The 25954-nt window shown below is 39.9% G+C and overlaps 1 protein-coding gene and 1 non-coding gene across 14 annotated transcripts in view; one reads left to right on the forward strand and one right to left on the reverse strand.

The window, feature by feature from the left end:
* AKAP13 (A-kinase anchoring protein 13) overlaps positions 1-25954 on the forward strand; it is a 383896-nt gene that overhangs the window by 290349 nt on the left and 67593 nt on the right. For 9 of the 13 annotated variants that reach the window (XM_074399972.1, XM_074399973.1, XM_074399971.1 and 6 more), the window contains 6 exons: positions 220-356; positions 10246-10616; positions 13413-13466; positions 18086-18151; positions 20264-20456; positions 24708-24816. In XM_074399972.1, coding sequence (XP_074256073.1) covers positions 220-356; positions 10246-10616; positions 13413-13466; positions 18086-18151; positions 20264-20456; positions 24708-24816 — 930 coding nt within the window. The remainder of the gene's footprint in view (positions 1-219; positions 357-10245; positions 10617-13412; positions 13467-18085; positions 18152-20263; positions 20457-24707; positions 24817-25954) is intronic. The other 4 variants (XM_074399979.1, XM_074399980.1, XM_010349978.3 and 1 more) reach the window with 2 other exon arrangements.
* LOC120368122 (U6 spliceosomal RNA) lies at positions 5929-6034 on the reverse strand. Its single transcript, XR_005582331.1, has one exon. It is a non-coding gene; the product is annotated as a U6 spliceosomal RNA (small nuclear RNA).

Here is a 25954-nt window from a genome sequence, read left to right on the forward strand (position 1 = left end):
TAATCATGGCAGATACATAGTTGTCCTATAGGAGCTATATCAACCTAGAATTGGAGTAGCAGAGCTACTAATTCGACTGTGTCCTTTATAGCTTCTTAATATTGAAAAAAAGACATAGGGAAGGAAGATAATGTGAAAGAGCGATTTAAAAGACTGGTTGCTGGGATGAAAATAAAGTTTGCTTTTTTTCAATAGTGGTGAATAAATTCTCTTTTTCAGAATGTGAGAACTTCCTGGATGTTGGACTGGGAAGAGAGTGTACCTCAAAACAAGGTGTACTTAAAAGAGAGTCTGGGAGTGATTCTGACCTCTTTCACTCACCCATTGATGAAATGGACAGCATCATCTTCCCAAAGGTATTGCATGGACCTTCATTTCATTTTTCGTCCTGTGCTTTTGTGTTACTGTTTGGGCTTCCCAAACTTTTTTCTGCCTTTTTTTTCCCTTTTGTGCTCATTGTCTTCCCAAGACATGTTGTTTCCCTAAATATGTAACTCCTGCTAGTAAATTGTGATCCAGCTAGCCTTGTAGGGCCTCACTCACTCTGAGAGGAGTGTAAATGTTCTCTTGGAGAAGGAAACACCAGATTACCAGGGTTTAGAAAAAGGCATTGGGCTGGGTGTGATGGCTCACGCCTGTAATCCCAGCACTTTGGGAGGCTGAGGTGGGTGAATCCCTTGATGTGAGGAGTTCAAGACCAACCTGGCCAACATGATGAAACCCCATCTCTACTAAAAATATAAAAATTAGTTGAACGTACTCACTTGAACCCAAGAAGAGGAGGTTGCAGTGAGCCGAGTTTGCACCAGTGAACTCCACCCTGGCTGACAGCGAAACTCTGTATCCAATAAAAAAGTGGATGGGGAAGAAGAAAACCAAATTTGTTTATTGTGAAATTGAGACCAATTACATGCAGATTTTGAAGCTTACATAGAAATCAAAAGAAATGGAAGTTCCCTTTAGAATGCAGTAAGTCAGAAGACAGTGAATACTTCTCAGTGGGCAGCAAGGACCGCAGCTCAGACTACATGATGTCATATATATAAACCAGCTGTAGAGTCATTTCTGGTTAATGTGTTTAGGCCTGAAGCTTCCTGCTGAGTGTGGTGGTATCACTCATCCTCACCTAGCCTGCTTAATTGGAACTTTCTTGATCTTTGCAACTAAGCCCAGCTTTCTCCCTGTTGAAAAGCCCTTCCATATGAGTCAGCTCAGGTTTGCATATAATTTAAGGCTAAGGGAGGCGGCCGATGGGGGCAGTTTGCTCTCTTTTGCCTACGTTTGTTTCTAGTTGCAGCAAGTTCTGTTTTGTTCCCCTGAGAATAGAGGGCTTTCCCACAGCAAAGATAGCAAATGCTACTCAATTATATGCCACACATGGTTTTCTTAATGCTAAGAGTTGAAGAGGCAGAAACGCTGTTGAACCTATGAAGACTGTTCCTTCTAGTTTTATAATGAGTTCGGAGAAGTGGTGAGAGCAGTTGTGTTAGTGAGTGATTAGGTTGTCCAAGATGGTGAATGATGCTTGTGTAGAAGTTAAAGAATAGGCCGTGTGTGGTGGCTCATGCCTGTAATCCCAGCACTTTGGGAGTCCCAGGAGAATGGATCACTTGAGGTCAGGAGTTTGTGACCAGCCTGACCTACATGGTGAAAACCCGTTTCTACTAAAAATGCAAAAAAATAGCTGGGCTTGGTGGCACATGCCTATAATCTGAGCTGCTCGGGAGGCTGAAGCAGGAGAATTACTTGAACCCAGGAGGCCGAGGTTGAAGGGAGCCAAGATCACACCACTGCACTCCAGCCTAGGCAACAGGAGCAAAACTCCATCTCAGGAAGGAAAAAAAAAAAGTTGGAAGAATAGAGACCTAAAGTTGTGGGAATCGGAGCTTATCAACGCCTCTGTGAGTGTACTCTGTGTACCTTCCTTTCATTTTTGGCCTTCCCTAACTTACCTTGAGCCCATTGTCTTCCCAACATCCTTGGAAAGATTTCTTTAATATGATACAACTTTAAGGATTTCTATTTTTGTTATTCGTAGTTGACAAAAAATTCTATAAAGTAAAAACTCCACATTTAGAGGATCTACCTTTCTCTTAGGAAAAGAGAAATCAATAGGTTTTTAATATATATATCACAATTTAGTTAATTTCCACTGTGAAATTTGAGGTTTTAATTGTAAGGACTTCTGTTCCTCCCAAGGGGAATACCATTCTGAAGATAGGTGTTTCTAAAAACATACTGAAACAGATTAAATAGTGTCTCTAAGTTCCAGCTTTAAAATGGGATCATTGATAATCCCTGAAACTGAGTTACGGCTATACAGAGATTTATTAAACATTCATATATGTTTGAAAAAATTTTTTTCTTCCTTTTTCTCTCTCTTTTTTTTTTGTGTTCTGGTCAAGAAAATTTTAATGTAAAAAGTTTTTTAAAAATTGAAGTGTCTTCATTAAGAAATACTTGCTTGTAACCTCCTAGGTGCATGGCAGCTTGTCCCTGGGTATTACCATCTCTGCAGACTCACAGTTACCTCTGGTCACTGAATTGAATGGTTTCCCTAGCTGAAGAGAATTAGAATTTTCTATATTTCAGCTTCTTAACTCAGTTTCCCAGAACCATTTACGAAATTGCTCTTATAAATGGCCTCTGCTAGATTTGGGAGATTTTTTTTTTTTTTTTTTCCAAGAATACCAGACAGATACAATTTTTAAAAGTTGAAGGAGGCCAGGCACAGTGGATCTTGGCATTTTGGAAGATTAAGGTGGGAGGATCACTTGAGCCAAGGAGATCAACCTCAGCAACATAATGGGACCCTGTCTCTACGAACAGTACAAAAATTAGCTGGACATGGTGGTGCACACCTGTGGTCCCAGCTACTCAGGAGGGTGAGGTGGGAGGATCATTTAAGTCTAGGAAGTTAAGGCTGCAGTGAGCCGTGTTGTCACCACTGTACTTGAGCCTGAGCGACAGAGCAAGGCCTTGTCTCAGAAAAAATAAGTACATAAATAACACCTACATTTTATACCAGACTGCTTAGGGAAAATCAGAAATTGTAGGTTCACTTTCACCTCTTTATGCATGCTTGAGAATGTCTAAATGTCCTGAGAAGAGATGGGGAGGGTTTTCTTAGTGTTTTTGCTCTACCAAAGTAGTTTGTCAGCAGGAGAGGCTTTGCAATAAATGTTTGCTCTAACGTTAATAAAACCAAGGGCTTACTTGTGCAAAGAAGACAGGCGAACTCATACTGACAGGATATTTACCGTACAGTAGGTACTGAACTAAATTTTGTAAATATTTGATCTCAATTTGTCTGCCCAGCAGCCCTGACAAGTAGGTGGTTTTATCCTCCTCATGCTCTTGAGGAAATAGAGGCACTAATGGGTAAAGAAATTTATCCAAAACTACTTAGTGGGTGAGCAGCCGACTTGAGGTTTGCCTCTAGGCCTGACTCTGAAATGTGTTCATGTTTTCTTTTAGTCTCAACCTCCCAAAACCTGCTGTTTTAGCCAGTGATGAAATAAAGGCATGGCATTGGTAGAGAAGCCATTAACTGCTTCCTTAAAAGCCTTCCTCAGTGGTCACCCACAGTCTGTTCTGTGAAATATCAAAAGGTCCTGCAGTTTGTTCCCAGGTTCTAACCCTCTTCTTCTCTAAAAAATAATCTGTAGGTAAGGCATTGCAACATCTTTTTCTGTGAACCACGAGTGATACATGAGGTCACTTCCTGCAGCCATTTGTGTGAGGGGCCTCACAGACAGCTTTAACAGCCGGAGCCCATAATGTTTGTCGTGACCTTTTTACCTTAACCCTGTCTTTCCATTCAGTATGCCTCCTGGTAAATGAGCTTCATGTTTGTTCTCATGAATATGTGTGGGTTCCTTAGGACTTTCTTTTTCTTAGATCAATGGCATAAAATTTAGGATGTTTTTAAAGTGAAAAGAAATCCTAGGTTTCTTTTTGGCACTAGCTGAGAGACGAAGTACAATTATGAAATATGCATGATCTAGGCCAATCTGCTATCCAAAAGGTTAATTAACGTCTACAGGAAATATTTGCTGCCTCTCTTCCCAAAAAGAGGTAAATAAAGCTTTTCCATGTATTTTTTTTCTCCAGGTTAGCGGATATATCTACAGTTGATTAAAAAAAATCAAAATGACTTCTGTAAGATACAAAACCTAAGTGAAACATCCTTCTTTCATTTGCACTAGTTTTTCTCAAGTGCTTGGTCCCCAACCTAAAAATTTACTTTAAATAAAAAACAAAAAACCATTTCAGGATAAAAGTAAATGTATGCCAGTCACGCTGCTTCATGCCTGTAATCCCAAAACTTTGGGAGGCCAGAGTAGGAGGATTGCTTGAACCCAGGAGATTGAGACTAGCCTGGGCAACATAGCAAGAACCTGTGTCTACTAAAAAATTTAAAAATTAGCCGGGCATGGTGGCACACACCTGTAGTCCCAGCTACTTGGGAGGTGGAGGCAAGAGGATCACTTGAGCCTTGGAGTTCAAGGCTGCAGTGAGCTGTGATTGTGCAGCTGCACTCTGGCCTGGGCAACAGATGGAGACCCTGTCTTAAAAATAAGTAAAAGTAAATGTATTTACAGAATCCTAATTAATCCTAATTAAGAAAACTACAATTGCAGCTAGTCACAGTGGCTTATGCCTATAATGCCAGCACTTTGGGAGGCTGAGGCAGGCAGATTCACTTGAAGTCAGGAGTTCGAGACCAGCCTGGCCAACATGGTGAAGCCCTATGTCTATTAAAAATACAAAAATTAGCTGGAGGTGGTGGCTGGTGCCTGTTGTCCCAGCTACTCAGGAGGCTGAGGCAGGAGAATCACTTAGGTGGAGGTTGCAGTGAGCTGAGATCATGCCACTGTACTCCAGCCTGAGCAACAGAGTGAGATTCCATCTCATTTAAAAAAAAAAAAAAGTCTCGTGCGGTTGCTGAGGCTTGTAATCCCAGCACTTTGGGAAGCTGAGGGGGGTGGATCACGAGGTCAGGAGTTCAAGACCAGGCTGGCCAAGATGGTGAAACCCTGTCTCTACAAAAATTAGCTGGGCATGGTGGCAGGCACCTGTAATCCCAGCTACTCAGGAGGCTGAGGCAGAGAATTGTTTGAACCTGTGAGGCGAGATTTGCAGTGAGCTGAGACTGTGCCATTGTGCTCCAGCCTGGGTGACAGAGTAAGACTCTATCTCAAAAAAAAAAAAAAAAAAAAAAAGTGCTGAAATTATTAAAATTTTATAACTGTGAACCAGTGGTAATGCTTGTAATCAGGTACTTTTCTTAAAGTATTGAACGTAAGTGGATTAAGTGGTTGGCATGTGCTAGGTGTTTAAAATGTGAGCTGTTATTTTCCAAGGCGTGTAGTAGAGTGCCTTGTGTTTTATTATAAATAATAATAATGAATATTTGGGAATGAATGAAGATTAAAGGACTAGTATTTGGCAATATTAAGCATGATTTCTTTAGGCATAGTAAGAAGATGTAAAGCATGCATCAGTTTTTATAATTTTATGCATGTAAGTATCCTCTCCGTACACTTAGGTGTCCATACCTACATAATGTAACTCTAGCTAAGAAAGCTGATCAGGCATTTTTTCCCAGCATTTTATCATGAAAATATTTTAAAATATGGAAAATTTGGAAAATTGTACAATGAACACACATATAACCACCACCTAGATCCTACAATTAACTTTTTATTGTTTTTGCTCTGTTATGTAACTATATATCTGTCCATCCTTCTGTCTACCCAGTTTTCCTAAATTCTTTGAGATAAGTTACAAGTATCAATATACTTCAACTCTGAGCACTTTGAATTCAGTATTTGTTTATAGACTGGTTGGGTTTTTTGGTAGAATTTACATATAGTGAAATGCACAATCTTGAGGGTACCAGTCAGTGTTTTTAAAAAAAAAATTTAAAGTAATGACCGCTGCACGAACGTGTGCATTATACTTGCACAGAGGCCATGCTAATCGTCTGTGCATCACTCCAATTTAGTGTATGTGCTACTGAAGTGAGCACTCACTGTGGCTTTTGATAGACGCCTTTATTCACCTGTGTACCCAGGCTGCATCAGGATACAGACTACAAGCATCGCTTTAGAGTTTCCTCATGTTCCTTCTCAGTCAGTCTCCATTCAAACGCTCTCAAGGCAACATCTGTCTTGTTTTCCCACTACAGATTAGTTTTTCCTCTTTTAGAAGCTCATATAAATGGAATTCAAATTCTGAGTAAATTTCTAGGATTTGAATTGTTACATTATGTGGTAGGTATCAGTTTAGTTTGCTAAGAAACACATCTTTTCTCAAGCTGATCCATTTTACATTTTCACCAGTGATGTTTTGTTTTCCTTTTCCTTTTCCTTTTTTTTTTTTTTTTTTTTTGAGACAGTCTTGCTTTGTCACCCAGGCTAGAGTGCACTGGTGTGATCTGGGCTCACTGCAACCTCTGCTTCCCAGGTTCAAGCGATTCTCCTGTCTCAGCCTCGTGAGTAGGTGAGATTGCAAGCACCTGCCACTGCTCCTGGCTCATTTTTGAGTTGGGGTTTCACCATCTTGACCAGGCTGGTCTCAAATTCCTGACCTCGTGATCCACCCACCTCAGCCTCCAAAGTGCTGGGATTTTAGGCATGAGCCACTGCACCTGACCTGTTTTCCTTTTTCAAGTAATAACCACCAATTCATAGAAAGAGCTGCCTAGTGCAGTAAAAATACTGAGTTATAAGAATATTACTCTGTGTGAACTTTATTCTTACCAGATATGCAAGACTGTAGAAACCATGTAGTTTCAGTGACATCTGAGTGAAAATCACGTATTAGGAAGAGAGGCTTTGTGTTGAGGATATATTCTAGACAGATCTCTTCATTTTTAAAATATGTATAAAAAGGCCACCAAAGATTTTCTCATTTTATTTTAATGACTATCAAAAAGGTAGACGGTTGTTTTATAAACTTCAGATTAGTGAAGTCCCAGAGAGATAGCAGGCCTTTTTTTCAAGGCAAAGTCCTTCCAAGATTGGATGCCAGAGTGAAGAAGCACATATACAGCTGTCTGTGAGTTATTTCCACACTGGGAATAGCTAACTGTAAGAAGGCTATATGGTAAATTAGTCAATAGAAAACTTTAACTCAAAATTTTTGTTTGCTTTGAAGGCTTTCTTGCGTGTTTTAGAACAGGCTTGTTACACATTTTGCTTTATTGATGTTCATCTTGTTTGTCCCTTGGTATTATTTTGAGAATTAGAAATTTAGGCAGCTGAAAGTGAGTATATTCGTTTCCTAGGGCTGCTGTAACAAATTTACTGGAAGCTTGGTGGCTGAAAACAACAGAAACTTACTTCCTCACAGTGCTGGAGGCTGGAGATCCTAATCACCGTGTCAGCGGGCTGCTTCCCTTCTGGAGTTTGGTCTCTGGTGCTTCTTCACGGTCCTTGGTGGTCCTTGGGTTGCAGATGCTGTACTCCAGTGTCTGCATCTGTCGTCACATGGCATTCTCTCCTGTGTGCCTTTTTGTGTCTCTTCTTCTCTTGCAAGGACACTGTTCATGTTGGATCTGGGGACATGTTGGATCCGCCCTATTCCAGTATAACCTCATCTTAAACTAATTACATCTGCAAAGGCCCTCTTTCCAAATAAGGTCACCTTCTGAGAAGGACGTGTATCTGAGGAAGACACTGTTCAACCCAGTGCAGTGAAAAAGCTGAGATACTCATGAGACCATTAACATTGTCCTTGTCCATGGAGAGCTGCTCCATGAATAGACCCCTTTAGGAAACCCCTGAGTTCCTCATTCACTTAAAAAGCATAGTTCGTAATTTTATTTTAAAATACATACCAACACTTAGAATTTACTGGATTAACCGTAGTTTTATTTTACAGAGTGACCCAGTGAAAGGACTTTTCTGATACTGACTTTGGTATCTTCTATTTACAGGGTTTTAAAAAGATGATTGAAGTACCAGAATAGAGCAATTTGAGTTGAAGTCAGTCTGGGTTCAAATCTTGATTCTGCTGCTCATGCCTGAGTCCATTGGACAGTCTGGGCCTCAGTTTGACCTGTCCAGTGATCCTCATGCATCTTCTCTCTCACTCCCATGTCATACATTACTTAAAAATCAATCTAGGAAACTGGATTCCACAGAATTGGAAAAAGAAAGCCTTCAATTAGCTTGTGAGATGAAGCCCAAAAGGTAGAAAGAGTGCTTTCAGAAGGCAGTGTGCTTTTGAACTGTTACATGAAACCTTTAAACAGAGTCTCCTTATAGTATAGAGCTGGTTTTCTGTTCCAAAGCAAAAATATTTTCATAATTTTTTTCTCTTTCTTGAAGAACCACAAAATTTTTCCCCTTAATAAAACATTCAGTAGATTAGGAAAATATTGTGGAAAAGGGAAAAAGAATTACAGAATCCCCCTTCCTTGTTCCCTGCCCTCATCCCGTAAGAGTGCAAAATAGGTATTAAGACAGTGCCTACATCTTAAGAGTGTGATCAAGCATTTCTTAGGTACTGCTTTTGGCCTTTTGGGTGTCATGAAGCTCATCTTTCCCTCACCCATCAAATTCTGTGTTCTGGTATCTTTCTTTCTTTCCTTTCTTTCCGTTGGAGTCTTGCTCTATTGCCCAGGCTGGAGTGCACTGATGTGATCTTGGCGCACTGCAACCTCTGCCTCAGCCTCCCCAGTAGCTGGGATTACAGGTGTGAGCCACCGTGCCTGGCCACTGGTATCTTTCAACAAGTAGAAAATGTCAGGCTACTAGGACAAAGTTACACCATTCCTATTAGGCGCTAGAGGTTAGCCAGGCAAAGAGTGTCATCACTTAAAGACCTCATTGCCAGGACTGATTATTTAATGTATGATTTGCTTCATAATACTCAGCCAGTTCTCAGTGAAATGAGAAAAATATATAGCTTTCTTCCATTTAGGTATTTGTAACAGGTACTTACACATTTGTGGCAAACGTTAGGTGGGGTCATAAGCTATTCCACTTTTTTCAGAAGGCCACTGAAAACCACAGACTGACTTTTGAAGTATTAATTTCAGCACATTATTATTGTAGCCAAGCAGACTGCTTTGTTTTCAGTTAAAGCTTGTAAAACAAAACAAAACAAAACAAAACCTACTAACACATTATGAATTTAGTTTCCATATAGCAAAAAACCCAGAGACAAATGGATTCCTTTCATTGCAGTTGGAGATGTTGACTGACATAACTAACATAAATTTGATATTTTTCCTCTTAAAGAAAAATAGGGGCTGGTCACAGTGGCTCAAACTTGTAATCTCAACACTTTAGGGGGTCAAGGCAAGAGAATTGCTTGATCCCAGGAGTTCAGGATCATCCTGGGCAATATGGCAAACCCTGTGTCTTAAAAAAACACACACGCGTGCGCGCGAGCGCGCGCGCACACACACACACACACACACACACATACACACACACACACACAGAGTCAGTCACTCCCTCCTTCCCTTCCTCCCTCCCTCCCTCCCTCCGTCCCTGGATATGCTAGCACATGCTTGTAGTTTCAGCTACTCTGGGGGCTGAAATGGGAAATTGACTTGAGCCCAGGAGTTCAAGACTACAGTGAGCTGTGATTGCACCACTGCAATGGTGAGCCTAGGTGACAGAGTGAGACCCTGTCTCAAATTAGAAAAAAAAAAAAATAGAAAATATGACGTACTTCTAGTCTAGGACCTCTAGTAAAGCGATGTAAAGAGGATAGACTTAAGCTGGGTCTGGTGGCTCACGCCTATAATCCCAGCTTTCTGAGAGACCAAGGTGGGCAGATCACTTGAAGTCAGGCGTTAGAAATCACCCTGGCCAACATGGTGAAACCCTGTCTGTACTAAAAATACAAAAATTAGCCAGGCTTGGTGGTGCATTCCTTACTCCCAGCTACTTGAGATGCTGAGGCAGGTTAATCTCTTGAACCTGAGAGGTGGAGGTTGTGGTGAGCCGACATCAAGCCACTATACGCCATCCTGAGCAACAGAGCGAGACTCTGTCTCAAAAAAAAAAGGATAGATAGGATAGATCTAGGCTATTTCTTTTCTCGAGTCCAGGGAGATTTGAATCCAACTGTGACCATCCTATAAAAAACCAAATCTGTATTTGAAACCAGTTACGACCTTATCTGGAACCGACTGTGAAGCCATTGGCTTGATTTAGAATAATGGAGGCTGTCTGATTGGCCCTGCTGGCTTCAACCATATGTGCTTTCTCTCCATTACAGCCTGAGGAAGAGCAGTTGGTCTGTGATATCACCGGATCCAGTTCATCTACCGATGACACGGCTTCTCTGGATCGACATTCTTCTCATGGCAGTGATGTGTCTCTCTCCCAGATTTCAAAGCCAAACAGGTCCAGAGATCGGCAAAGCCTTGATGGCTTCTACAGCCATGGGATGGGAGCTGAGGGTCGAGAAAGTGAGAGTGAGCCTGTTGGCCCAGGCGACATGGAGGAGGAGGAGATGGACAGCATCACTGAAGTGCCTGCAAACTGCTCTGTCCTGAGGAGCTCCATGCGCTCTCTTTCCCCCTTCCGGAGGCACAGCTGGGGACCTGGGAAAAATGCAGCCAGTGATGCAGAAATGAACCACCGGAGGTGAGATGGGACGCGTTTTGTTTAGTGTCTCAATGTCTGCTTGCTTTTGAGAAGTTACTGGTTTGGTGGTGTTGGTAAAAGAATTTAGGAGACCCCATAGTATAGACTAGAAAGAAGGTAGGCTTTGGAATCAGGAGAATCTGTATTCAGACCCTAGCTGTATAATTTACTATGTAGATGACCTTGGGCAAGTCACCTGACCCCTCTGAGCTTTAATTTTCTCATAGGCATTATACCTCCATTATTATTTTTAATAATACAATGAAATGTGATTGTCACATTATGAGTGTTTAGTAAATGGAAACATTTATTCTTGCTGCATTAGTTAATGAAACTCATGAATTAGGAAATATTGGAGGCAGTAGTTTCATGTTAATTAAGAAATAAACATGGGCCAGGCGTGGTGGCTCATGCCTGTAATCCCATCACTTTGGGAGGCCGAGGCAGGTGGATCACCTGAGATCAGGAGTTCGAGACCAGCCTGGCCAACATGGCGAAACCCCATCTCTACTAAAAATACAAAAATTAGCTGGGTGTGGTGGTGCACGCCTGTAATTCCAGCTACTCAGGAGGCTGAGGATGGAGAACTGCTTGAAATGGGGGAATGGAGGTTGCAGTGAACAGAGATTGTGCCATGTACTCCAGCCTGTGAGACGGGAGTGAGATTCCATCTCAACAAAAAAAAGAAAAGAAAAAAAAGAAACATGAAGTCTTACAGTCTTAACACATCAGAGTATTTTCTTAGAATTAAAACCTTCTGTTTCTAATATGGAAAGCTTTGACAAAATCTAAATTGTCATTGTTTAATCGTCAAGAGAATATAAGACTCATTACATATCATTAAATTGTTGGTATTTTCCCATGTGAGAACTTTTATTATAATTGTGACCCAGTATCAGTCCCTTCAGTTTGGAAGCAGGCTATATGAAAATAAGTCAAATTTGACTTCTGACTGCTGGCTGCCTAGATGTATGTAAGCTAAGCAGATGGTTTTAGCTTTAGAGGATGAGTTATGGTAGTGCCTACTGTATTTACAAGCATTTATTACTTATTTACTGTATTTATTAAATACTTAAATACTGTATTTATTAAATACTTAAATATTTACTGTATTTATTATTCCAAAGCTACTTTGCTAGTAAATGTAACAGATAAGGGACCAGGCTGACAGTTGTTTCACATCCGTGAGCGCAGGAGTTTGAGACCAGCGTAGGCAACATAGGAGACCCCATCTCTACACAAAAGAAAACAGTTAGCTGCGCATGGAAATTCTTGCCTGTGATCCCAGCTACTCGAGAGGATGAGATGGAAGGATTGCTTCAGCCCAGAAGTTTGAGGATGCTATCTGGGCAACAGTGAGACCATGTCTCAAAATAATAATAATGGTAATAATAATAATTGATGTAAGCAGCCCAGCTGGAGCAGTTATTTGCTCAAATTCCTCAACTTCCTGATAATAATATGGCTATCTAATCATGTTCATTCACTCATTTATTCAGCCACCATACACTGAATACTCACTATATGCCAGATACTGCTCTAGGTTCTAGAGATAAAGAGGTAAACAAGACACAGTCCCTGCCTTCATAGAGCTCACAGTTAAACCTTCTTATACCTTCCTGATTTGCTAATATTTTCAGACTCTTTTTATAACACATTTCTGATGTAATTTTTCAATCCTCTCCATGAGTCAGGTGGTATATCCCCATGTTTGCAGATGAGAAGACTGGTGCAGGTAGCTCACATCATTGATCCATTTATATCTCATCTCTTAATCAAATGCTGTTACTAGAATTCCATTTTATGCTGTGGTGGCATTTAGGAGGCTAACCTTAAAAATAAGCAGCATGCTTTTCTTGCTAGTTTGTTTTTACATACATTTGAGACCCTAGATTATATAAAAAGTAATTCTCCAGTTTTGCTCATGATGTACTGTTTTAAAGCATTTACAGCAATAGAAAATGTAAGGCCATGTCGAATAATCCCTACAGCTAGAATTATCTTCTTGAAACAAAGGTAACCTTTTCGGCAGGACAGCCTTATCTTAGATGATAACAGCATTAGGGAATAAGGGTTTATTTTCTATACAATCCATTTTTTTTATAATCTACTGTGGATTCCTTTGTCACAACTTTGATTGTAGAGCTACATGTGACTCTGTCATGTAGTTCAGATGAGAAAATTGAAGCTCAGAATAAATGATTTGCCCAAAATTACATGGTGATCTGAGACTAGAACTCTACTACTTTTCATCCTGCATAATGTCATGGGATCTTCTGTTGAATTTATTGCTAAGGGTTACCTAGGAACACTGTCCTATACCTCTGAAGATGATGGAATGAGAGTGAGGCTTTAATTATCACTTTAATTAGTTTGACTCACTCTTAACAGTATTACCTGCATGTAATATCACCTGAATTTTAAAGTGTTGAGAAAAACAACTTTTTTTTTCTTTTTTCTTTTTTCTCCTACAACCAAGAAAAAGAAAAACACCTTTAAAGTTTTGAGTAGTAATTTTTTTCTGATTGTTTAACTTTAATTATTTAATAAACTTTATAACTTTTGCCATCTGATTAACTCCTTGGAGCAAGGGGAAGAGCAAAGTAGCCCTCCACAGAAATTGTCAGGCCTTTTTGGTCCTTATATTTTTCTCATTCCACCTTTCTTTATTCTCTTCCCTGTGCCATTTCTCTTTGATCAGTGTCTGTCTTCCCAGTGTGGTGTCTGTGTGTGTCATGCATTTGTATCCCATTTTGTTTCACCTGCAACACTGACCTCTTCATCATTCATTTTCAGTTCAATGCGAGTTCTTGGGGATGTTGTCAGGAGACCTCCCATTCATAGGAGAAGGTACAGAGTTCATTAACTTGATAGACTAACCATGTCACCTCTGAGCATATACTAACAAGCATCTCATTCTGCTTAATTTATGACTTGACCATCACTTTTAAGTAATGTCCCATCTAATTCAGGCGAATAAAATATAAGTACTTATTAATTGCCAGTGTCCATTTTATATGAAATGGTTTCTTTAATATGAAGTTTTATTCTATCTTTTATAAAAATTATTTTTAATTTTTTTAAATTTTGTGCTTATTGGTGTTCAGATAATAGGGTCTCACTCAGCTTTCTCTAGGAGAGTTTGAAGAATTGTCTATGTTGTGCCTATCTAATGGACCCTGGGGAGTACTTTTTTTTTCTCCTCACACAAAAAAAAGCCAGGAATGTATGTGTGCTTGTGCACGGGCCCTAAAATATTTTCAACACAATCTTTAATAATGAAAGACTTACTCGATTACTAGGCCACCTGGCATTTTCTATTCCACTATGGATATAGTCATTTATGAAAGCCAAGTCAGAGGCATAAGTTGATTTCTTGGCCTTTGAATTCCTTAATTACTATTTGTCGGGTAATATTTTGAAGCTAAAATTAAATGACTTATAAACTGAGAAGTAATTTCTAGTCAGAGTGCTAAATTTGCTTCAAATTTTCCATTGGATTTTCTTTAGAAGTCATTAGTGACCTTTTCTTCCACTGTTTAGAAATCCAAAAATTAGAGTTCTATTACTGTTAGTTTCTCTTATTAGGAGACATTTGTAAAGAAGTATTTTTAACTATTAGCTGAACCTGTTTGTTAGGAAGTAGGCAAATAGTAATCTTTCCTAGTTTGTCTTTTTTAAGTGGATGCTTTCTTTAATTCCAGATTTTACGCAAGAAATTGAGCTTAAATTCAGATATTCTCATGAATTTCAGATAATCATGATTCCTATGAAATTGCTCTTCTAGAAAATAAGTTGTTAAATAAGTTTTAAGCCCATCTATACTAAGTAAGTTTTTTAGTAGAAGGTCCTTTGGAGAGACATTTGTCTGGCTCTTTATTAAAACTCTTAAATATGAGCTTATTAAAAATGTGCAGTTGATTACAAGGTAGTAGACAACAAATTGCTGTTGGATATAGTCCAAGTTAGTATATAGATGTGCCTGTCATCACCAACTCCAGTCAGTTTCATCCCTAGTGAAACGTATTTTTGTAGGAAGAACGAAATGTATAATTTAAAATTTTGTAAATTGAAATATCCAAACAAGTATTATGAGGTGGAAGAGGGACATTTATTGTTTTTAATCCAGAACTTTGCAAATTTCAAAATAAAGCCAAAGAACCAGTATTACTCCTACTAATTTAGGAATTGAGGAAATGACGATACTTTCGAAAACACTCTTAATTATGAAAGGAGCTCTCTGTTACCAGGAAGGGCAGACATTGTAGACCATCTGCAACTTCCTTCCTGGTTCCTTAGAAAAGCTATTATATTGTGGCCAAACACGGTGGGTCACGCCTGTGATCCTAGCACTTTGGGAGGCTGAGCCGGATGGATCACTTGAGCCCAGGAGTTTGAGACTAGCCTGGGCAACATGGTGAAACCCCATCTCTACTAAAAACACAAAGATTGGCCAGGTATAATAACACACGTCTGTAGTCCTAGCTATTCAGGAGACTGAGGCAGGAGAATTGCTTGAACCTGGGAGGCAGAGGTTACAGTGAGCCAAGATTGCACCACTGCACTCCAGCCTGGGGGTGACAGAATGAGGCTGAGCCTCTTAAAAAAAAAAAAAAAAAAAAGTTGTATGTCTCTCTTCCTGTCTCCCTATTGTTTTCATTCTCTTCATCTTAAATCCCATCAGCCTTCCACATTATTGTCATATTCTGAAAGTAAAGGAACATTAAATCTGTAAAAGGAGTTTTTGTTTGTTTGTTTGTTTTTGAGACGGAGTTTCACTCTTGTTACCCAGGCTGGAGTGCAATGGCGCGATCTCGGCTCACCGAAACCTCCGCCTCCTGGGTTCAGGCAATTCTTCTGCCTCAGCCTCCTGAGTAGCTGGCATTACAGGCACGTGCCACCATGCCCAGCTAATTTTTTTTGTATTTTTAGTAGAGACGGGGTTTCACCATGTTGACTAGGATGGTCTCGATCTCTTGACCTCGTGATCCACCCGCCTCGGCCTCCCAAAGTGCTGGGATTACAGGCTTGAGCCACCGCACCCGGCCTGTTTGTTTGTTTTGAGACAGAGTCTCACTCTGTCACCCAGGCTAGAGTGCAGTGGCATGATCTCAGCTCACTGCAACCTCTACCTCCCAGGTTCAAGCTTATCTCCTGCCTCGGCCTCATGAGTAGCTAGGATTACAGGTACGTGCCACCACGCCTGGCTAATTTTTGTGTTTTTAGTAGAGATGGGGTTTCACCCTGTTGGTTAGGCTGGTCTTGAACTCCTGACCTCAAGTGATCCGCCTGCCTCGGCCTCCCAAAGTGCTGAGATGACAGGCATGAGCCACTGTGCCTGGCAGGAGGAGATTATTTTTGAGAATGACGATTTGGCAGTGTATGTTGTTACTGATGTGCCACATTGCGTTTCTAAAAAAGAAGTTGGATATTTAGATAAAAATACACCTGTTCATTAACTGTTTGGTGATTTTAAATTTAAGTTAATAATGTCAAAGAATGGACTTCTGAGTCTTACATGTGTTGTAAAATATATCTCTTCTCCTCACACAATTAAATTATGTCAGTCTCATCCTGCTTACCAAACCAGGGAAGTGTCTCCACTGTATATTTTTACTTTCTGCTGCACTTGTAAGCTTTATACCACTAGTTTAATCTGATTTAAAATGTTTTATGCTGTTTAAATTATTTTTAAATGATATGATAAAGATTTTTTAAAAGAGCCACGGGGGTAGCTCTTACTTCCTCCTACCGTTTTCCTTGTCTCCTTTCCTCAGCCAAAATCCCACTTGTCAATAAAACAAAGTTATTAGGTATATCCAGTATAGATAGTATTTTTGGTGCCAGGCCTTCCCATCTGCAGGATTCTGGAGGGAGCCAAGTGGTTTTATTGTTGTCCACAAGTTCTGCTTTTATCCCTTCTCAGGAAACAAAAGCACATCACTTAGAACTTTATGGCCCAGGTAGGCAGGATTTTGTGGGTTGTTTCTGTTTTTGCAGCGGGTGCGGAGTCTGGCTCTTTCGTCAGGCTGGAGTGCAGTGGCATCATCTTGGCTCATTGCAACCTCTGCCTCCACCTCCCAAGTCGCTGAGACTACAGGTGAGCTTCACCATGCCCAGCTCATTTTTGTATTTTTAGTAGAGACAGGGTTTCACCATGTGGACCAGGATGGTCTCGATCTCTTAACCTCATGATCCACCCGTCCAACCTCCCAAAGTGCTGGGATTACAGGCGTGAACCACCACACCAGCCAGGAGCAAGGATTTTTTTTTAAATGGTAGCTTTTGTTAATAAAAATCCTGACGTTTCCATGCAGTTTTCTTTATAGAGCATGCAGTGTTTTGAACTGATTGTTGTTTTAGCTGGTTCTGTTTACGTGGCATTTCCAACCCCAGATTTTATGTCCCTGCTACTTGAGAATAGATAGATGATGAGATGGATGTTTAAAAATCTTGTGGGGAAAATGGATACAAACTTAAAAAGACACACTTCTAACACAGTGCCATAGAATTCCTTTTTTTTTTTTTTTAAATTTTCATTATCAGCCAGGCACAGTGGCTCACACCTGTAATCTCAGCACTTTGGGAAGCTGAGGTGGGTGGATCACTTGAGGTCAGGAGTTGGAGATCAGCCTGACCAACGTGGTGAAATCCCCTCTCTACTTAAAAAAATACGAAAATCAGCTTGGTGTCATGGCACATGCCTGTAATCCCAGCTACTCGGGAGGCTGAGAGGCAGAATTGCTTGAGCCCTGGAGGCAGAGGTTGCAGTGAGCCAGGATCACAGCATTACACTCCAGCCTAGGCAACAAAATATAAGCAAATATATAACTAGTGTTATATGTTTTTTATCTTTAACATAATAGCCTAGTGAGTAGGGTTTGAAGATGGTTGCCAGTGTTGACTAAGTATCTTATGCAAAATCTATTAATTGTCTGGTTTGGTTGGATCCGTAATGGAAATATATGAAAAAAAAAAAAAAAAAACACCTGATGACTCTGTGAGCCCACTAGAGCACAGTTTGTCACTATCTCTTTTACAAAGTCTAGGATTAGAGATACTGTGGGAAGAGTAATGTGGGTATATGGGACGTACTGAGAGATTGTTCCCAGTGGTGGTTTTTGAACTACCTTTGATGACTGAAGAGCAAGCCATAGAGCCGTAGGTAGTTGACACAGATTGACTAGAAGGAATTTTTGGGTTTCAGATTGAACTGGTGATACGGTAAAGAACCCACAGTCTTTTCCACAATGCCATCTAGATAGACAGCAAGAAAACAATTTTAAGTTTCTATAGTTCTTATTCTTGCCCTTTTTAAAATTGTCAATGATATATTCCTAAATTTTTTGATGATCACATAAATCCATCTGTCTCTAACTTTGCCCTTCGTTTTAAAACCTATTAACCCCATCCCTGTTTCCTCTCTTTTCTCCCTGTATTTCTGTTTCTGTCTTTAATGTCATCCCCAGTATGAGCTGGTGCCCCTCTGATGTGCAGTACTCTGCTGGCCTGAGTGCTGACTTTAATTACAGAAGGTATGATATTGTCATGTGTCCAGCCACCAAATGGGGAACCAAAAATTTGGCATCAGGGCTTTTTGGCTTGGAGCTGGCTTCTGTGTGGCTGGGATGCATATGGGCAGGCTGCTTTGTCTGTGAGCACAGTGTTTCATTGCCTCTGCTATGGGTGTCACTAACTCAGCTGAAGAGATGCCATCTAGGAGTCAAGTGATGCATCCTGTATGTCTCAGCTGGCCATAGATTTGATGTTTTCCGCACAGATTTCTCTTTCTCTGTTTTGGTCTGTCTTGCTTTTCAGATCCTGGAAATTCTCGAATCCTGAAGAAAACAAAGAAGCAAGACAGCTATTAGATGTACTAATTTCTCTTATGCTTCTAAGTCCATCAGTTGTTTTAGATTCCAAAATCAGAGACTCTCTTATCGTTTCATATTCGCTCAACCAAACAGCTGGATTTAATTACTAAAGCATTTTCAGGATTAAGTTTTGCAGTCAGCATAGAGGTGGTTTTCCTAGGCTTTTCAAGTAATTTCTTCTTCACTTAGCCCCTCTTCTTATCCCTGGTAATGAAAATGAGTTTTACAGGCCAGGTGTGGTGGCTCACTCCTGTAATCTCAGTACTTTGGGGAGGCTGAGGTGGGTGGATCACATGAGGTCAGGAGTTCAAGACCAGCATGACCAACATGGTGAAACCCTACCTCTGCTAAAAATACAAAAATTAGCCAGACCCGGTAGCGGGCATCTGTAATCCCAGCTACTTGGGAGGCCGAGACAGGAGAACCACTTGAACCTGGGAGATGGAGGTAGCAGTGAGCCAAGATAGTGCCACTGCACTCCAGCCTGGGCAACAGAGGGAGACTCTGTCTCAAACAAAAGACAACAACCAAAAAAAAAAAAAAAAAAAAAAAATGAGTTTTACAGAGATAGTCATGATTTCTATTATCATATTGAAGTAAGAAAAATATATCCATTATTTAATTTACCTACTAGAGAAAATAGAGACAGGCTTCAGTTCATAAGTGATTTACAAAACCAAAAAAAAAAAAAAAAAAAAAGGTAAATACAAATGGAAGTCCTGGACTCTGGTATGTATGAATTTAATTGTACCAATTTTCTGTAAATTTTCCTTGAGTGGAGGTAACTAAATAGCTTCATTATACCTTCAAATCGAATTCTAGCTCATTGTTAAATGAGAACATGGTCAGCTACAACTATATTTTGAGATCTTGATTATTTTAAAGAAGTTTTCACTGCACTGCAGTTGTAACAGATGTGAATTATTCGAGTTAGCAACCCATGGAGTTTAGATCACTAACCTCTCTCTGTAGCCTCCTGCTGACTGAAAATGCTTTTCATTCTGTAAATCACAAAACCTTTCTCTGAAGAATCCTCTTTAAAAGGGCAAATCCTGTTTGCCTTTTTTCCCTTTACCAGTATCCAGACAAAAAATTACAACTCTTTCTACTCTTAGACTTGGTAGCTTTTCAGCATTTGTCCATTAAAGTGTTACATGTGCCTGTTGCAACTAACAGTTCTCCGGAAGCCTGTGGGCAGTTGTTGTTTGGCCAGCTGTGCATAGACGGTAACACTCATGAGTAACACTTGGGTTTTCTGGGGTGAAAGCAGACCTGTAAAAATTATAAAGGGCAGCTTGAACCTGAAGTTACAAAGGTCCGCTTAATGGACATAAGGAAAAGTTACCCAGTTTGCCTTCTGAAAGTTACTTAAGTTCATATTTTGTCTGTGACAATAATTTAATTACTTGGCTTTTGTAGAGGTAGATTCACTAAGACTGATTAGATCAAGAAAAAACATAAATAGAGTATCAGATAAATATGGTCTGTCCATATAGTATATTGAAAAAAATCCGAGAAGTGATCTTAGGTGGTTCAACATTTGGATAAATTTAATGGGGTAAGAATATCTAATGGAGTATTCCTGCTCAGCATTCCACAGTCTGGCGGGGAAAGGTAGGTGGTACTCCTTGTGCCATACGCTTTTAGACAGTTTTGCTAGCTGACATAGAAATAATATATGAACAAAGGAGATACACCCAAAGGAATTTTGTATCTTCCTTCGTTTTTGAGACCCAGAAATAGAAAGAATTAACTTTTGTGCCCTGTGTTCAGTTTCAGTCTAGAAGGCTTGACAGGAGGAGCTGGTATCGGAAACAAGCCATCATCATCTCTAGAAGTAAGCTCTGTAAATGCCAAAGAGCTCAGACATCCTTTCAGTGGTGAGGAACGGGGTGATTCCTTGGTGTCACTTTCAGAAGAGGATCTAGAGTCAGACCACAGAGAACATAGGATGTTTGATCAGCAGGTAAGTCTTAAATAGGTCTATTTTGAAAAAAATGTATTTCACAAAATATGAACATAGAAGCCAAAGGCTTCTGTTCATATAAGGCTAGTAGCTATGATTACTTACCCATTATATGATATACTTAATCTAGCACTAAAGCAAGCTTTTAGCACTTAATTAAAAAGGGTCAGGCATGGTGGCTCACACCTGTAATCCCAATGCTCTGGGAGGTTGAAGTGGGAGGATCACTTCAGCCCAGTAGTTCAAGACCAGCCTGGGCAATATAGCAAGACCCCCGCCCCCCATCTCTACAAAAAATTAAAAACTTAGTTGGATATGGTGGCTTGCGCCTGTAGTCCCAACTACTTGGGAGGCTGGGATGGGAGGATTACTTGAGACAAGGAGTTTAAGGCTGCAGTGAGCCATGATTGCACCATTGCACTCCAGCCTGGGTGATAGAACAAGACTCTGTCTCTAAAAAAGGTAAATAAATAAAGAATATCATTAATCTGCATAGATTTAAATATTCCATCAAGGCACACTTTTTTAAATTAGGAAAGTATCCAGGATATTAAACTGAGTTTTTCCTTCTTATCTGAGACCTTCTTTTACCATCTCAATAGTAAAATGAATCTTGAAATATGATACCATTATTGATTTTCCGAATTCTCTAAAACATATCCCAGGATTCTCCTTTGTAGAAAAAAAACTTTCTTACTACACCAGGAAAGGACCATGGATTCTCTCTCCTTCCCATTCCTGCCAGAATTCTTAAGAGAGCATCTATGCTCCCTGCCTTCTGTTTTTAAAATTTCATTTATGTATGTATGTAGAGATAGGATCTCACCCTGTTGCCCACACTGGAGTGCAGTGGTGCCATCATGAGTCACTGCAGCCTCACCTTCCCGGGTTCAAGTGATCCTCTGCCTCTGTCTCCCCGAGTGCTGGGTTGACAGGTGTGAGCCACTGCGCCTGGCCCTTGCCTTCTCCTTATCATCACCTAATCATCTCTTAATTTCTGCTGCTGCCACTTTCCTGAAACTCCTGTTTTGAAGGTCATGGATTTCCTTGTCAGCTAAGTCAAAGTGACTTCTTAGTTCTCATCTTCTGGGTGTCCTCATTATTACTTTCACTTTTGACAATCCCTTGGGGAGATTTTGAGTTGAGAATTCGAATTCTATGCTTTTATAGCATTCTGCCTTATTGCAAGTCTTTTCCTCTTGGGCCAGGAGACTTTGGATTAATTTATGAAAACATTCTGGGATACATCTTATGTCCTCCAAATGAAACATTTATAATTTTAAAAAAAGCTTTTTGAATAGATGACTGGAGTTTGGGGCAGTATCTAATGATATATTTCTAATTAAACAAAAACGTTGACAACCTCTTCCATGATGTGCTGAGGAGGACTTTGTGTGGAAGTTTAATTTTTATTGCATCCTGCTACGAAGCACTGACATGACCAAATATAAATTTGGCTCTGAAGGATAACCTTAGTAATTAATCCAGCACTTATGCTTGTGTGCGACCAGATGAATAAAAAGATACAGGCAGCCGGGCACAGTGGCTAAATGCCTGTAATCCCAGCACTTTGGGAGGCCGAGGCGAGCAGATCATGAGGTCAGGAAATTGAGACCATTCTGGCCAACATAGTGAAACCCCATCTCTACTACAAATACAAAAGAATTAGCTGGGCGTGGCGGTGCACACCTGTAGCCCTAGCTACTCAGGAGGCTGAGGCAGGAGAATTGCTTGAACCCAGGAGGTAGAGATTGCAGTGAGCTGAGATCATGCCACTGTACCACAGCCTGGGCGACAGTGCGAGACTACGTCTCAAAAAAAAAAAAAAAAAAAAAAAGAGAGATTTATGCGTAATGAAAATCAGTTGAGGACGTGAATGAATTTTGCCCCTTTAAAAATTTTTTCTACTTGATCTGATACTTTGGAAAGGGTTAGAAAAAATAAAAATGTGAATAATGTGCTTGTTGAAGCAGGTAATTTAGATTTACTCAGCCTAGTGGTAAAAGAAACGGGAAGGAAAAAATAAGAACGATTCTTTGGTGGCTATTGAGCACAGCTTGGCTAAGGATAAATCAGAGAAAAAAAATCTTTAAGATAAATTGCATGTTAAATATATAGAATCCTTTGGATATCATTTGCAGGATGAGATAAAATATTAGAATTGTGCATTTGTAAACGGAATCATAGACAGAGACATGATATATCCCTTCAGATTCAGCTCAAGTCCATTTAAATGACTTGCATAAATCCATGTAAGTGGCTGTTAGCTGAACAGTAGTAAATTCAGTTCCTGGCTGTTAATTTCACTGCTGCTTTTTAGTTTTTTGGGGTAGGTGAGTTTTAATGAGGAAATAAGAATGATTTAATTTTCTTAATATTGTTTATGTGATACCTTTTCTGAGATAAGTATTTCCAGGAATTTGACAGATAACCCTGCGTTTTAGTAAGTGACGTTGCTACCACTGATAAGTTTCTAAAATAAACTGTCTTTCTGAAGTGAATTTTCTGATTCAGTCTTTCTAAAGTTGCTATGTTTAGCCTTCCTGGAATCTCTGCTCACCCATAGTTTTTATCTCGTGTGCAACCTCAGGGTGGGTATTTGAGCTGCTTGTATCACTCTGATCTGGATGGGTTGCCTGCAGCCAACTTCCTGTTAAAAGTCTCTGCCTTTCACTGAGGTCATTTTTTAGACCTCACAGTTTTATTTCAAACATAGCAACTGTTTGCCTCAGCTTCCATGGTTACACATGAAACAAGCTCTAAATAATCAGAAGTCTGGCCTAATTGAGTCAGGTTCATGCTAGTAACGGATTTTTCATTGCTTCTCTTTCAACATGTTTGCGTCATAAGGAGGCAGATTCCCTTCTGTGAAGGGAAAGGATTAATGATAAAGTCAGTTAACAGTTAGAATGGGCTCCTATCTCCAGAAGTGTACTAGTAGACACTAGGTGACTGTCTTTGAGGGATATTATACCAGGAACTCCTGCAGGTGATTGGGTTAGGTGGTCCCAAAGCTTTTGTTAATTTACTGATAAAAGTTATCGAATTTCAGTTACCTTTATGTTCATGTAGAAACAGTCTCATCGTAGAAGAGGAAAGGGAAGAGATTGAGGCTTCTTTGCAAATACACTATTGTTTTATTTGTGGTCTTAAAACACTTTACTTGCATCTCAATTTCCAGTTATTTAAAATCAGAGGCCAGGTGTGGTGACTCACACCTATAATCCCAGCACTTTTGGAGGCTGAGGCAGGCAGATCACTTGAGCACAGGAGTTCGAGACCAGCCTGGTCAACATGGTAAAACCCTGTCTCTACCAAAAATACAAAAAAATTAACTGGGCGTGGTGGTGCGCACCTGTAATCCCAGCTACTCGGGCGACTGAGGCAGAAGAATCACTTGAACCCAGGAGGTTGCAGTGAGCAAAGATGGTGCCACTGTACTCCAGCCTAGGCGACAGAGGGAGACTCTGTCTTAAAAATAAAGTAAAATCAGAATATTATTACCAATAGCCTACTATATCTGTATGAAGGAATATTTAGACTTTGAAAGAACAAGTACACAGTTTGATATTTTGAGTTAAATCATTTTTATGTGATTATGCATCCAGCAGATATTTATTAAGTACTTACTAAGTTTGAAATATTGTTAGTTGCTATGAGGGATACAGAACCACTGAAAGAATGGATACTCTCGGTGGCTCAAGCCTGTAATCCCAGCACTTTGGGAGGCCGAGGCGGGTGGATCACGAGGTCAAGAGATCGAGACCATCCTGGTCAATATGGTGAAACCCTGTCTCTACTAAAAATACGAAAAATTAGCTAGGCATGGTGGCACATGCCTGTAATCCGAGCTACTCAGGAGGCTGAGGCAGGAGAATTGCCTGAACCCAGGAGGCAGAGGTTGCGGTGAGCCGAGATTGCGCCATTGCACTCCAGCCTGGGTAACAAGAACGAAACTCCGTCTCAAAAAAAAAAAAAAAAAAAAAAAAAAAGAATGGATACCCTAATGGTCCCCATTTTACACATGAGAAAACTAAGCCTCAGAGAAGCTAACTAACTCCTCTGAAATTGAGCAGCTGTTAAGTAGCAGGAGCAGACTTTAACCTGAGAGTGTCTGACCACAAAGCCTGTGCTCTCATTCCCTTCTGGACTGCCTTATTTTATATGTGGGTCTAATTATAAAGTTTTATGCTTTTCTAGAAATAAGAGAGCATATGCTTACAACCTGTTCTTTACTTTTTTACTTCATAGATATGTCACAGATCTAAGCAGCAGGGATTTAATTACTGTACATCAGCCATTTCCTCTCCGTTGACAAAATCCATCTCGTTAATGACTATCAGCCATCCTGGATTGGACAGTGAGTATACTACATTTTTAAAAAATTAAATATATTAAATCTTAACCACTCTATTACTTTTCTCACTTTAAGTCCCCATAACATTACCTGCCAAAATTTGCTTGCAGCTTCTTTGGATGAATGGTTTAGCACTTAAACAGAAAAGGTGACATACAGTTCATCTTGGGATCTTCCTCCTCTTGCTACCTAAAAATATCCTTGGGAGCTCGGCACGGTGGCTGATGCCTGTAATCCTAACACTTTGGGAGGCTGAGGCGGGCGGATCCCCTGAGGTCAGGAGTTTGAGACCAGCCTGGCTAACAGGGTGAGACGCTGTCTCTACTAAAAATACAAAAAAAATTAGCCAGGTTTGGTGGCACATGCCTGTAATCCCAGCTGCTTGGGAGGCTGAGGCAGGAGAATTGCTTGAACCTGGAAGGCAGAGGTTGCAGTGAGCTGTGATCTCGCCACTGCACTCCAGCCTGGGCACCAAAGTGAGACTCGCTGTCAAAAAAAAAAAAAAAAAAAAAATATATATATATATATATATATGAACACACACACACACACACACACACACACACACACACACGTATATATCCTTAATACATTAAGTTTGTTGTATTCATGGGCATAAATCTTACACACTTTTTTAAAACTTTAAAATTTTTTCTTAAATTTTCTTCTGAAGCCCTGGGTAAACTTTTTATTTTGAAATAATTTTAGACTTGAAAAATAATTACAGATAATATTCACTAAGAAAAAAGTTGTAAAAATAGTAGAAAGTATTCCCATGTATTCTTCACTTCTGGTCCTCAAATGTTACCATAATACTTGTTTTGCCAGCCTCTCTCTCTCTGTCTCTCTGTCTCTCTATCACTCCCCTTAAAGATTTTTTCTGAAACACTTGAGTTAGTTATACCCATAATGCTCCTTTACGTCTAATTTAATGTATATTTCCTAAAAACAATGATATTCTCTTATATTAACATAGTACATAAGAGTACCATATACTATATACTGCCATATACCATACATTGAATTAAGTTGTCATGTCTCTTTAGACTCCTTTAATCTGAAAAGTTGCTCAATTGATCTCTGTCTTTCATGAATTTGGCACTGGAGAAACCTGGCACAGTAACTGATTTGAGCTTTTCAG

Source organism: Saimiri boliviensis, chromosome 5 (genome assembly GCF_048565385.1).
Source record: "Saimiri boliviensis isolate mSaiBol1 chromosome 5, mSaiBol1.pri, whole genome shotgun sequence".
Classification (NCBI taxonomy): domain Eukaryota; kingdom Metazoa; phylum Chordata; class Mammalia; order Primates; family Cebidae; genus Saimiri; species Saimiri boliviensis.